This window comes from Pituophis catenifer, unplaced genomic scaffold (assembly GCF_029215685.1).
Source record: "Pituophis catenifer annectens isolate HBS135680 unplaced genomic scaffold, rPitCat1.0.hap2 SCAF_6, whole genome shotgun sequence".
NCBI lineage: Eukaryota > Metazoa > Chordata > Lepidosauria > Squamata > Colubridae > Pituophis > Pituophis catenifer.
The window spans coordinates 28,300,846-28,315,649 of NW_027256886.1; the positions used below are offsets into that span (position 1 = coordinate 28,300,846).

The window sequence follows — 14,804 nt, forward strand, 5'->3', positions numbered from 1 at the left end:
TTTTACATTCCATGCAAAAAAAAAATTTCTTTGTGAAGCTTTAACTTCTGAATTTATTTTGATGCCATTGTTTTGTTGTAATTTTTGTGTGTAATTGTCAATTGCTCTGGAAATTTGAAGGATAACATTAAAACTCAATAAATTATATTTTCTGCAGTCATCCTATCCAATGCGGGCCACCAGGTGCAAAGAAATCTTAAACAAAGCTATTAATATGAAGGCATCTTTGGGCAAGTTTATTGTGGATGCAGCTCGCCTGACAGATAAACTCCTAGAACTTTGTAACAAATCGGTAATGCATATACTGCACAAAACTATCTCATTTTCTATAATTTAATATTCCTGATAGATTAAAAATCTTTATTTTGTGAAATCAGATTATTCATTCCAGTGTGTTGTTTGTTATAATCTATAAATAAGTTACAATCTATTATAAAGGATTGGATTTAACTTGTTCATGTCGTGGATTTTGGTGGATTTGAAAACATAACCAAACTAGGAATTGTTGACTGAAATCTAAACTAAGATCATCAACATAAGTGTTCTTAAATATGCTTTAGGTAATTAAAAGAAGCAACAATCAATAAAGGAGAATATTTGTAAGGTCAAGGTTGAAATGAGGGGTCCTTGGTGCTCTCTGAGCTTGGTTGTTTTCTTGCAGACATTTTGTTACCCAAACTCTGATGATGCTACCTAGTTTGGGTAATGAAATGTCTGCAAGAAAATAACCAAGCTCAGAGAGCACCAAGGACCTCTCAGTAGCAACTATTTTGAAGGCAAGAGCAAAAGAATAGTTGGCAGAGAGATATTTCAGTGCAAATTTCTACACTCCTGAAAACTCCAATCTTTTTAAAGCAGATTTTGTGATTTTTCTAAGCTTTTTTGAAGTGTAATTAATATCTGAGAATACTTGTTAGTTATTACTTCCATCCCCATAACCAATAATGTTTGTTCTTTTGTTTTATAAATCAAAGGATTAAGGTGTCAAATGTCTAGTTTTTTAAAACTAAACTTATAAAACTTTTATTGTAGTGTTCTGAAGCATACCAAGAATTGAAATACAAAATTCCAGTGAAAATTTAATTGCCTGCTTTGATGTGATTGCCTTTATTTCATTTTAAGATCCTTCTGTAGCTCTAGGGCAGTGTTTCCCAAAGTGTGGTACACGTACCCCCAGGGGTACGGGAAGAGTTTGGTGGGGGTACGCGTTGCACCGGAGTTTGGTGGGGATCATGTGGGAATATCCACTGCACCGTGCTTAGCTGCGCCCACAGAACAAGGAAAGAAATAGGCGCGTATCGCAGTTTTTACACGGGAACTGGGGCCATCGTACATCGTATCGCAACTCATTATGGCGGGAACTTCTGCGCATCCTTCGCGCAGCTCGGGTTCGGCCATTTTTAAACTGCGGGAACATTAACAGTTGACGTTGAGCCACGGAGCTGTTTAAACGCCGGAGAATTGCAGTGTTATCTAACGGTTAGACAGTCTTGTGAGGTGTGACACGGCATGAATATACTGCACTTCGTTACAGAGACAACTTACTTCTTTAATAGTTAGTTCCGGGCGCCTGTTATCGTGCTTTAGTAAGTTCCACTGATTTTGATTATTTTTATAAAATACAATTTTTATCCCTAACAGAGATTATGGATCGCTGGTTGAAATCTGGAACTACTAAACCGAAAGAAAGTAATGATTGTAGTAGCAAAAAAATAAAAAATAAATATATTTTGATTTTTATTAAAGCATATGTTTTTTATGAGTTACGAAAATTATAGAAGGGGTACACATATGTCAAAAGTTTGGGAAACACTGCTCTAGGGCATCATTTATTTTCTCTCTCTTTTTTCTAAATTGCCCCTTTTCTGGCTATCTTCTTGACAATCATCAGTATCATGCTAAAATAATTGGTTAATGGCCATATTTATGCACAAAAGTTTGTAAGTACTTAGGGACCTAGTAAAGGAACATTACCAGATGTTTTTATTCTTCGGTCATTTGGCTTAATTATGTAAGATTTCAGTTTATTATATACCTGTATGATAGGTTCAGGTAGGATTCATCTAAAGACTATTAGAGATGATAGTGTTCCAGGACTAATATGGCATAGAGTCGGAAAAGAGGGCTAATGGCTGAAAATTGTGCCCCCTTCCCATTGATAGATACATGTTTTTGGTTGCAGGACACTAGTTGGATATCATTTATTTTCAAAAGAAAATAACAAAACATTTTCAGTAGATATATTCAAATATATCATTGCATTATTATATTCAGCATTATAATAATGTTGCAATTTGTTCTGGGATTGAAATTACATCCTAAATTTCATAATGATGAGTTTGAAAAAACCATGTGGACATTAAAGTTATACTTAAGATAATTATATGCTTGAATCTTTGCATTTGATTACTTTTTAAACTTTTTTTCAGGTCGATGGAAACACCTCCACTTTAAGTATGGCTATTCATTTCAAAAACCTCAAGAGGCTGGTAGAAGACCAAACATTTAGTCAGATTCTTATTCCTTTACAATCTGTAATGATACCAACTCTTCCTTCAGTTCCTGGAACACATTCCAATCATGATCCATTTCCTGGATGTTGGGCTTACATTGAAAGTTTTGACGATACTGTTAGTATCTATTAATCCTTATTTGTTTGTTTGTTTGCTTGTTCGACTTATATAATTATTTCAGTAATAAGTTGGCAGCATATAAGTTTAATAAATAAATATTTAACCACCTATCCCACAAAAATGACTCTGGGTGTCTCACAACAATTAAAAGAACATCAAGAAAAATAAAGAAATGGAAATAAAAAAGGACAAGGATACAAAACCATGTTAAAATCATATTGAAATATAAAAACATAGTCACAATCCACCTCAGAGTACAATCCATTGCATTCAGTTCTACAGCTGGATTGCCAAATGTGGAGACAAAGCTAGATTTTCTATAATGCCTGTAGTGTTCAGGTGTTCCGCTCGAGTGGGATCATGCTCCAAAGGGAAAACATCACAATAGAAAAGGCTCCTAAACTTATTTGCATTTTTATAACTTGGCTTAAATTTATTTTCTTGGTAGCCAAAGTAAAATGGAAAAAAGAAATCAAGTCTTTAAAAGAAATTATTTCTTAGTGTTATGCCATGTCTTTTCTTCAGACCTCAAGGCAGCAAACAGTAGTCCTTGACTCATGACCACAATTGGGACCAAAATTTCAGTTGCTAAGTGATGCAGTAATTAAGCAAGTCATCGCATGAATGGACCTGATTTTATCATTTTTTTACTGTAATTATTAAGCTAATCCAGCCCCCCTCCCCCTCCCCCATTGGCTTTGCTTATCAGAAGCCATTTGGGAAGTTGCAAATCATGATCACATGACCGCAAGACCCTGAAATTGTCATAAATGTGAGCCTATTGGCAAATGCTTGGATTGTCATCACATGACCCCAGGGATGATGTCACGGGTGTAATCTTGAGAACAGGTCATGTCAAATTTTTTTAGCACCATTGTAACTTTGAACCATTGTTAAATGAATAATTTTAAATCAGACTATTTTCCTCACAGTAGCAACATATCTGTGAGGTACTGTATGTTGGCTGAGTCTGTTTGAAAGAACTGTGCCTCTTTTTAATTGTAGGTTGAAATCCTTCCATCTCTTCAGAAGCCCAAGAAGATTACTTTAAAAGGTTCAGATGGGAAATCTTACATCATGATGTGTAAGCCAAAAGATGATCTTAGAAAAGACTGTCGACTCATGGAATTCAACTCCCTCATAAATAAGGTTAAATTCTAAACGTTTTTCTGGATGTGTGGCAAACTTGCTGCTGAGAATCCACTAAATGTTTTCTTAGTATCAGCATTATCAGTGACCATGTTTGTGTATAATGATTAACCAGAACTGATTTACCCAAATATGCTTGCTTGCAGTTCCTCTGTCTGTCCCCATTCTAAACAATGCAGGTTTACAAATCAATGACTTATTTGCTGTTAAATATTTTGCCTATAACCTGAGAAGGCTTTCTGGTTTTAATCAAGCCTGATTTAATACATTGAGTAATGGTCTTCTTTCTAAAAGATATAATATTATGTGTTTTATGAAAAGCTGATTTTGAATATAAATCTCAGCAAAACTTTCTAATACTATAGTGGTACTGATGGAAATACATATTTAAAATCTAATCAGATATGCAAGGCTTCTTTGCTTAAAAGGAACCCAGATTATTTGTCTTTCTGTATTTATAAAGTCATTTTGGTTCGTTTGCCAAATTTTGAATGAATGGGAACAGCATTTTGTTTTAAAAGAGATTCAATACTTTTGTCAAAATTACTGTTTTCTGTTAAAATTATTTTTGTAATTATGTTTTAAATTTTTAATTGCTTAGGTGGTCTTGGTAGCAGAAATATTGTACAGTATATAAACTTTTAATAATATTGGATTTTTTGGGGGGAAAATAAAGCAATTGATGTGTGTGTGTGTGTGTGTGTGTGTGTGTGTGTGTCTGTGTGTGCGTATGTACATATACAGCCTTTAATTTGGGATTACAAGAGGCAGAGAAATTAATTAAAATGAAAATTAAAGGTACTGTTTTACATTAATCTTATGGAGCATGCTATGTTTCTACTCTAGTGCTTAAGAAAAGATGCAGAGTCACGAAGACGAGAACTCCACATCCGAACCTATGCTGTTATTCCTCTGAATGAGGAATGTGGAATCATTGAATGGGTGAACAACACTGCTGGTTTGCGAAATATCCTAATCAAATTATACAAAGAAAAAGGTAAAATAATGATGATTTTATCTTTAAAATGTGTGAGTGAAAAGATAAAATGAAGGATAGGGAAGGAGAAATAATGAATACAGTGACTCTTTGCAATGCTTCTCCAACAGTTACTATTTGTCACAGAATATGCAGGGTAATTACTGTATTTTTTGGACTGTAAGACACACTCCCCCCAGCCCAATGGGTGGAAATATCTGTCCATATAGGCCGAATATGGGCCTGTTTTTGGCCTCCCGAACCCTCCGAGTGTCCAGTTCCCCCCCCCAGCCCTGTTTTTGACCTCCTGAACCCTCCGTACACCCCATTTTTGCTCTGCCTGGCCCCCAGAAGCACTCTGCAGGTCAAAAACGGGCCTGTTTTTGGCTAAAACAGGACATGTGGAGAGTTCGGGAAAGTGCTTCTGGAGGCCGGGCCAAAAAATATTTTTTTTCTTGTTTTCCTCCTCTAAATCTAGGTGCGTCTTATAATCCGGTGCGTCTTATAGTCCAAAAAATATGGTATATTTGTTTTTCTTTTACAGGCATCTACATGACTGGTAAAGAGCTACGTCAGTGTATTATTCCAAAGACAGCACCTTTATCTGAAAAGCTGAAAGTTTTCAAAGAAACACTACTTCCTCGGCATCCTCCAATTTTTCATGAATGGTTTCTGAGAAAATTCCCTGATCCTACCTCATGGTCAGTATATTTTTCTACCATTTTTGGGAGTTGAGTGGTATATAAATGTAATAAATATACATTTATATACAGTCCGAATTACACTACAATAATATCTACAATTTAAAAAGAAAATCTGATTGCCTACCTATGGTATTCCTTGGCTTCCAAATATTTGTTTAGCAACCATTAGATGTTATGATGGTGTTGAAAAAAGTGACTTACCACTGGTCTTCACACTTGTGACTAGCCTTCACACTTATGACCATTGCAGTTTCTCCACAGTCACATAATCAAAATTCAGGAGCTTAGCAGCTGGTATTTATTTGCAACAATTGTAGTGTCCTGCAATCACATGGTTTCGACATGCAATTTTCCCAGCTGGCTTCCGGCAAGCAAAAATCAATAGGGGAAGCTGGATTCACTTACCCTCAAGATTCATTTAATGACACATGATACACTTAATGACCACAACAAAAAAAAGGTTGTAATATTGGTTGTAGCTTACTTAACAAACACCTTGCTTAGCAATGAAAGTTCCATTCCCAATTGTGGTCATAAGTTGAGGGTTGCCTGTAGTAATCATCATAAACTATACATTTTTTTATGTTTTTACTGAGTGCACAAATTGTCGGGCCACCAACAATTATTACAAAATGACCAAGCATCTATAAGGTATCTTGATTTTTATTTTTTCTGTAGGTACAGCAGCAGATCAGCCTATTGTCGTTCCACTGCAGTTATGTCAATGGTCGGATACATGCTGGGTCTTGGGGACCGTCATGGAGAAAACATTCTGTTTGATTCTCTAACTGGTGAATGTGTGCATGTAGATTTCAACTGTCTGTTTAATAAGGTGAGCAGCTAAATATTGAATTTAAAATATTTTTAGTTCCAAAGTATGTTGGCATAACAATTACATCTGAATTGCAGTCATGCCTACCTGACTGCAGTAGTCTTCAAATTTTTCCAGGCAAGTTTAACTTTCAGTCTTTGCAAACAATACTTCCAATATAAAAAAATGTTCTTTTAACTTCCAGGGAGAAAATGTATCAATACACAGTCACTTTATTTATTTAAACCTATCTAGACTGTCTTTAAGGGTAGAAAGCCTCCCAAAGGGGTGTACTTCAATGGGAATAATGTTTTGTCTGGAACCCAGAACAAAATCAATATGTTCTGGAATCTGGAGGATCTACCAAATCATTTTGAACCACTCACATTTAGTAGAAGAAAAAGCTAGAAATCTTAGTTTCTTTAGGTTCTCAACAAAACAAACCCACATTTGAACCACCCACATTTAGCAGAAGAAAAAGCTAGAAATCTTAGCTTCTTTAGGTTCTCAACAAAACAAACTTGATTAGGCAAGTAGGCCAACACTGGTAATAAAATCTCTCTCCCATCTCCCCCTCACCAGCTTCTAGAAGTGTTTATTCAACCCCATCTCCCTTCCAGCATTTTCCCTTCTCCTTCCCTCCCTTGAGCTGCTAATACCAATGCCTGAAGTGAGCTTCTCCCATGCCTAGTCATTTATTTTTCTAGCATTTCCCCATCTTTCTCTTCATCTCTGTTGCTGAAGTTCCAAAATATTATATTCAATTGGACTACCTTAACTCCCTCAAATCCCAGTACCCTAGAGTAACACATCATATCAGACTGCCCACCCCTAATTTTCATCACTTCATTCACCTACCGATTTCTCAAAACAACAGACTCCAGTGTCCCCCAATGTTCCCAGCATCTTTCTTCTTTTCCTTCCCTATCTCTCTCCAACTTTTAATGTCCTTTGATTTCCCCCCAATTGCCAAACTGCTTTTGCATGAATCTACTCTGCTTAATTCCGTCACAGACCCAAACACCTGAAACATTTGTTTTTATGTAGCCATGAACTATTTAAAGAAGCTGTTCCATGTATTGAATATTTTCAACATCCAGTAATAAAAATCACAAATATGGTTTTCGTTTTTACATTTATATTACATTTAATGTTGGTTAACAGCAAAACAATCAGCCAGTCTGTACACAAACACCAAAGTAATTTTGAAAGGCGTGAAATAAGCTCTACTCACATTATAATAGTATAACTTAAATAAAATTTCTTGTATAATTGCATAATACACGTGGTATAAGAATCTACTGCATTCCATTTTGAGAGTTCATTTGTTACTGAACTTATTTCTCTTATATTCATTTAAAGGGAGAAACTTTTGATTTTCCGGAAATTGTTCCATTTCGCCTTACTCATAACATGGTCAATGCGATGGGTCCAATGGGCACAGAAGGCCTCTTCAGGAGAGCTTGTGAAGTTACCTTAAGGCTTATGCGTAACCAGAGAGAACCACTCATGAGGTAAAGAAAGAGTGGTCTTCAAACAGGATGGGGGAATGCACATAAAATCATTACACTTAATTATTTCAACTTCAAATTTTCATTATTGTCATGCTACATTGCATAAATAATGGTAATATCCATTTAGTTGTGTCCGACTTTTAGAGATCATCTTCTGATCTTGCGCTTTTGAGTTTTTCTATGCTCTGGCTGGTGTCAGCTTTAATAGTGACCAGCCACCATATTTTTTGATAGCCTGGTTTCCTTTTATACATTGCATAAATAAGCCTTGTAATATTCAATGGATAGTAGTGCTTACATATTTTTTTTTCTTTTTCTCTGTTTCTATGATTCAGAGATCAGACCAAACAGGATAGTCATGCAATTATAAACAATTGTGCTAAGAAAGAGCTACAAAGAATTATTTTGTGATTATCTCTTCTGGATTAGCTCATGGTACTTCCCAAATAAGAATTAGAAAATGGTTTGCAATGGGAAAACGGAAGTAGATAAAAGTATAGTCACAGGCTTTCAGCTCAGAATCAATACACTTATTAACTTTTTAAGGCTCTTATAGAAATCTAGATAGACCACAACAGGAAATCACAATTGCCAGTTATTTAACTGTATTGGCCTTAATATGCATTGAGTTCTTCTCAAGAATCTAGGATGTCATAAGTATTGGCATAGTATATATCTGTATCCAAGCATTTGTAATTGACAGATAGAAAGTTTGTCAATGTGCCAATAACTTCTGAGACCACCACAGCCAGTTTATGCCATGCTCAACATCATTTTCAGAACTTGATACTTGATCTCTTCCAATTCTTTGACTCCTATTCTACATGGTTGGTTGCATGATCAGTCAGCTATTTACACCGGATTTGGCATTTGTATCAACCTAGTGCGTTCCTTCCAAAGAAATGAGATTGGTAGATGTTGTTGTTTGATTGTATTAAAAGTATCATCACAGAATATAAGCCATTCCAACAAAAGCTGTCTTTTGCAATTTATGATTTTGTCAATGAGATGGTGTTGAAGTATTGCTCCAGATGTTTTGGGATTGCACCCAAGGCACTTATTATAGGTAGTCCTCGACTTACAACCACAATTGGGCCCAGAATTTCTGTCACTAAGTGAGACATTTGTTAAGTGAGTTTTGCCCCATTTTACAACTTTTCTTGCCACAGTTATTAAGTGAATCCCTGCAGTTGTTAACTTAGTAACATAGTTGTTAAGTGAAACCGGCTTTCCCATTGACTGCTTGTCAGAAGTTTGCAAAAGGTGATCATAAGACCCCGGGACACTGCAACCATCATAAATATGAGTCAGTTGCCAAATGTCTGAATTTTGACCACAGGGATGCTGCAATGGTCATAAGTGTGAAAAACAGTCATAAATCACTTTTTTCCAATACTGTTGTAACTTCGGACGGTCACTAAATGAACTGTTGTAGGTCGGGGACTACCTGTACTATTTCTCTGCTTTTTTTTTGCCACAGTTGTTCTATTTGCAGATCCTTGCATTTTGTGATTTTCTCCAGTTCTTTCTCTTTTCTTTTTCTGTTTCCATCTCCTGTCACATCATTATGCAGATATTTTTGTTTTCCTTATGAACAATTAATATCTGGGGTGTTGTTATATGGAAGGCACTTGTCTGAATTCTGAAGTTGGACAGTGCTTTTAACTTCTTCATTTTCTATTACTTTGATTATTTTGTGGTCCTGCAGGTTCTTGCTTGCAGGCAAGTGGTGTTTCTTGTAGGTATTTCAGTGCACCATTGTTGCTACTTTGTCATGCTGTTGTTTGTAGTCAGTCTGATTATGATGATTATTATTTAATAATCTGCTGTTCTACTCCCAGCAAATTTGGGTAGTAACTGAATCTAATGAGACTTATTACAACAAATGCAACTAAAAATATTTTGTTTCCTTCCAAATCTAGTGTTTTGAAGACTTTTCTGCATGATCCCCTGGTGGAATGGAGTAAACCAGTTAGAGGCAATACAAAAACCTTAGTAAATGAAACTGGAGAAATTGTCAATGAAAAGGTAAACTGGTAAAACTCAGGGTTAAAAATTCAAACTTTGCACCAGAGCAGTAAACAAATAAAAATGGACACTATAATATTAAGCAACATAACCTTGCTTTGAATGATAACTGTATTTATTCAAGAAGACCAAACACAATAGGAACAGATAACTACAAGAATTGGAATCTTTGATCTATTTGTTTTTCATCAAGTCACTCTCTTATATTGATGAGTACTAGTAGTTTATTTTTTATAATTATTTCATTCATTCATTAATACCAAATAGTATTCAGAATGCTTATTTTTGTGATGCCGATTAATTTTTATGATATAAATAAAAATATTTTTGTTTCTCATTTAAACTTTATAGATTGTGCTTTTAATGTTTTATTATCAAAATATACATTCAATTACCTTTTCCCCATGCCTTCAAGTCATTTTTTTTAATTTCTGGTAAAATTTTGGAAGTTTGCCATTGCCTGCTTCCTAGGGCAGAGACACAGTTACTGGGCCAGCTAGCTTTATGTCTAAGGTGGGACTAAAACATATGATCTCCCAGTTTCTAGCCCAATATCTTAGCCACTACTCCAAATTGTCTCCGATAAATATATGCATATCGAATCCACTGATTCTTATTGGTTTTAATGAAGAATTTAAAAAATTGAAGAATTCAAAATTAAGCTCAAAACTTTTGTTTTGCAATTTACCACTTTTTCTAATGTGTATCAATGAAAACTAAATAATTTATGGAAGTATATCCTATTATTAATATAGTAAGCTCTTATCATAATATATGCAGTGGCTGAGATTACATTACACACACATTGAGCATGCTATGATGAATATCATTTTTCAGTTAACACTGAAATTAGACAAATTATTATAGCCTGAAAACAACTCTTGGGTTCTTTATGGCTAATCTAATGTCTTCCAGACAGCCCTATTTTCTGATAGGAAAATGACTAACAGAAGTTTAATCAGCTTTTTGACTGCTGGGATGGGAATAAAATCCTAGAGAAGATTGGCAAAAACTGCTGCTCCAAGAGCCCCACCCCCCACCCCCATTTTTCTTTTCACCTCTACATAGGAAGATAGGGATGCATGTAAGCCTCTTAGGTCCTGTCTGCAATGGTGCTAACTATAATTAATCTGCTGTTGATTTTAATTTTTTTTAAATATATGTAAATTAATGTAAATGTAAGTTAATGTAAATAAAAAATATATATTTCAGGAAGTGCCAGTCTCCTAGCAACATTTAAGATGGTTAGGAATCTATAAATAGTATATGCTCCAAGTCTGACTGGGACATTCATAAGTGTTTAGCTATAGAGTTTGTTCACTATGCTAAACCATAAAATAGTTGGATTGGTTTAATGTAATAAGTATACATTATATAGTATGTACTGTAAATTGTAATTTATGGCTTAGTATATAGACACGGGTGTCAAATTTGATTGTGTCACGTGACATATTGCAACGTTGTTTGCCTTTGCAGAGCCGGGGTGGGCGTGGTCTGTGCATGATGCATCTGCCCCCCCGGGCCACCAGTTTGACACCCCTGGTATAGTACATAGTAATCAGTTTTATATAATTAAATAAACCTTCAGTGGAACTCAATCTTTTATGTTGGAGGCAGAAAGACAGAATACTTATCACTAAAAATTTAGCTTCTAGTATACTAATGACATCTTTTTCTTATGTAGATTATTTTTTGTTTTTCAGGCCAAGACTCATGTGCAAGATATAGAGCAGCGGCTGCAGGGTGTAATAAAAAATAGGAACAGGGTAAAGGGCCTACCATTGTCAATTGAAGGACATGTTCACCATCTTATTCAAGATTCAACTGATGAAAACTTGCTGTGTCAGATGTATCTTGGTTGGGCACCATATATGTGATATGCTGTCATTTGCAGACGTTGTTAGTTTTTTTTAAAAAAAAAACTTTAGTAAATTCTGCTAATGCAGATCAGTGTTTAAGTGTTTATATTGTATATAAATACTGTTTCCACTGATACAGTGGAAATTCTATTTATAGAACTTATTCCAGTAAAAAAAAATGATTACAAAATGCATGTTATTCTGTTTATTACAATGCTGTTTCCACAAGCTTAATAATACAATAGTAGGTCTTTGAGCTAGAAATGTTAAAGATACTAGAGGTATAATAGGGTAAGCCAGAGGAGAATAAATACAGTTTTAAAACAGAACATAATTACACAGTACATTCCCATTTCTTTTTGTCCTTTCAGAGCATTCTTGTTCTTACTATGTCCATATACCACTTTGTATAGAGTTTTTTCTTCTTTAAACATCTCGCCTCTCTTTGAGGATTTCATTAACTCTACTCACATAAAATTCTCATTCTTCAAGTTCCTTTCATCTCCTTTACTCTTCCATCACAAAGCTGTTTTGGCTTCAACCCATTTAAGTTTCTTACTTAACCAAACCACTTCAACATTATATTGCAAATCATACAGTAAAATAGGGTTTGAGCTGTGTTGTTCATAGTCCTAATTCATGTATGTGTGATTGTGTGTGTGTGTGTGTGTTACAGAAAGTGAATGCATTTAAGATGATTTGAGTACGAAATCAGGAATACAGGGGCCTCAGATTCTTATTAAAGGAGAAAAATTGTAGCTGGTCTACATACTTAAGAAAGGAGAAAGACAGGATTTCAGTGGGTTAAATATTAAATCTTTCAACAGTAACAATAATGAATGAGAAAAGAAATACTTCACTGAGAATTATTCTTAGAATAATTTTCACCTAAAGAATATGTCTATTATTGTTATTAAAGATAGTTGTACTTTACCCAAAACATTGATCATACTGATTTTATGATAGCTATATGCAGATGAACCTCCATTATTATTTTCAGTAATGATCCTTTAAGAATGTGTGTATTTGCTTATTTGCATCTATCTCACTATATTCCATGGGTAGGATCCTACTTTTCAGTAGAATAAATTATTTGAATGAAAACATCACGTCTTTCGTTCCACGATCAAATCGTTGTTGCTGTTAGCCAAGTTTTTTGGTATTCATTTGGAATCTGACTTCCAGAACTTAAATAAATATTCTGTGTCCTGTATTTCATCACAATTGATAATAGTCCTCTATGACATTCTTTCAGATATCTGAAGATTACTGTCAATCTCTACTAAAGCCTTGCGTTCTCAAGGCTAAACATGCCTACTCCTTCAGTCTGTTCATAAGATTTGTAGATTTTTGTGTCCCTAATATTCTCACTGCCATGCCCCAAATTAATTTGTTTGAATCCTTAAAAATGTTAACCAAAGTTAGAAATAATGCTTTAGATAAGATATAGTGAACACTGAAGCTAGCTATATTATAATAGTCATATCCATTCAACTTTTAATAATATCATCATTAGAAGAAATTATAGAGTCAGGGTTAGGAAGAAATGGACAATAAGCATCTTTTTCAGGTATTGTAGGTGCAATGTTTGTGTTCCCATGTGCCCCAAAGCACTTTTGAGAGAATAAGTCTGAAGCATTGCACAACTGTATTAAAATAAGAATTGGCTTCACTTCCAGTTAAACTAATTTCCTCCAGAATAATTTCCTTTTTAATCACGTTACTGCACTTAAGGTACATTAAAATCCACAGCTGTGTTTCTAACTGGTGTTTTTCCACTTAAATAAGACTCTGTATAATACCCCAATAGAATCAGTGAAAGGGAAAAGGAAGTAAATTCTCTCATGCCCCATAGCATTCCTAAAGCATTCATTTGTATTCATCGTATCCAAACGATCTCTGGAAATCTTTCTGATTCATCAGATACTCTGAGTGAGCTATTTTAATTGGCCAGCTCTCTTTGCAATAGTTGTAGTGTTGGTTATCTCCATCATTACGGATGCATAGATATGGTGGAGATGTTCTCCCATTTCACATTTCCAAAGTTAGGACTGGGTCTAATGTATGGCAGCAATATAAAGGTTGAGCGGCTGATAGGTCTGTAGTGCCACTGCAAAAATAAACTCTCAAATTTCCTCCAATCTCAGTGAGAAAAGGTTAAAATTAGCCAGTACCAATAGTCTGAGCAAATCAATATCCATAAAATCAAGCAGTTCAGGGAGGGATACTGCCATACCTCCAGTGGTGGGATCCAACTAATTTAACAACCGGTTCTCTGCCATTTCTTCCAACAACCAGTTCACTAAACTGCTCAGAAATTTAATAACTGGTTCTCCCTAAGTGGTGTGAACTGGCTGAATCCCACCAGTGCATACCTCTGTGAGGACAGCACAAAAGCAGCAACTCCATTTTATTCCTTTAGCTTAACCTCACATGCCAAACAGTGTTCACAATAGCCAGGATTAATCTCCCAGCACACAACTGCCATAATACCTTTCTTGCTTGGGACAGGAATAAAGCAAGACATGAAACTCCTGGACCCATCTCAGTAAGAGGGGCTCATTATCTAGCCAGCTCTTAGCAGCACATATAAACAATGCCTTCTCATCCACAGTGGAGTCATCAGTAAATGCTGGATTTATTACCAACCTACTATTCAAAAAACACCAATTTAAGTCTGGCATGTCCAGCAATTTGGTTGCCTAATTTGGGTTAAGATTGCTAAGGGGTTGGAACTAAATGCAAACCAAATTAACAAATTTGCTTCCCCTAAAATGGCCCAGGCACTTTCCTACTAAACTTCTCCATGCTCTTTCAGCTACCTCATAACCCACTCTTCCAGGCACCCAATAACTGGTTATATGTGGCACTCAACATCGAATTGGAGTTAGAAGGTTGTGAATAATACTCATTTTCCCACTATTTCAATAGTACAGCAACCGGCCTCACCTCTCCTGCTTCACCTCTACCAATCCCTCCCCAGCTAGGGCCAGATGAACCTTCCCATTTCTACCTTCTTCTGCTTCCCAACTTCATCTCTAATATATTGTATATTGATTGCTGCTAGCTAGGTGCCGATTTCCTAGGATATTAAGAGAAGCTTAAATGTTTCATCACAAATCCTTTTCCT

At 35.4% G+C, this 14,804-nt stretch overlaps 1 protein-coding gene across 1 annotated transcript in view; it reads left to right on the top strand.

Annotated features, from left to right (window-relative positions):
- The window catches only part of ATR (ATR serine/threonine kinase), a 57,433-nt gene extending 45,569 nt beyond the window's left edge, over nucleotides 1-11,864 (top strand). Inside the window, exons 39-47 of the mRNA XM_070944891.1 lie at nucleotides 158-292; nucleotides 2,430-2,630; nucleotides 3,639-3,782; nucleotides 4,629-4,779; nucleotides 5,303-5,459; nucleotides 6,141-6,294; nucleotides 7,636-7,787; nucleotides 9,710-9,815; nucleotides 11,519-11,864. Of these exons, the coding sequence (XP_070800992.1) occupies nucleotides 158-292; nucleotides 2,430-2,630; nucleotides 3,639-3,782; nucleotides 4,629-4,779; nucleotides 5,303-5,459; nucleotides 6,141-6,294; nucleotides 7,636-7,787; nucleotides 9,710-9,815; nucleotides 11,519-11,692 (1,374 nt within the window). The 3' untranslated portion in view covers nucleotides 11,693-11,864. The remainder of the gene's footprint in view (nucleotides 1-157; nucleotides 293-2,429; nucleotides 2,631-3,638; nucleotides 3,783-4,628; nucleotides 4,780-5,302; nucleotides 5,460-6,140; nucleotides 6,295-7,635; nucleotides 7,788-9,709; nucleotides 9,816-11,518) is intronic.
- The last annotated feature ends 2,940 nt before the right edge of the window (nucleotides 11,865-14,804 follow it).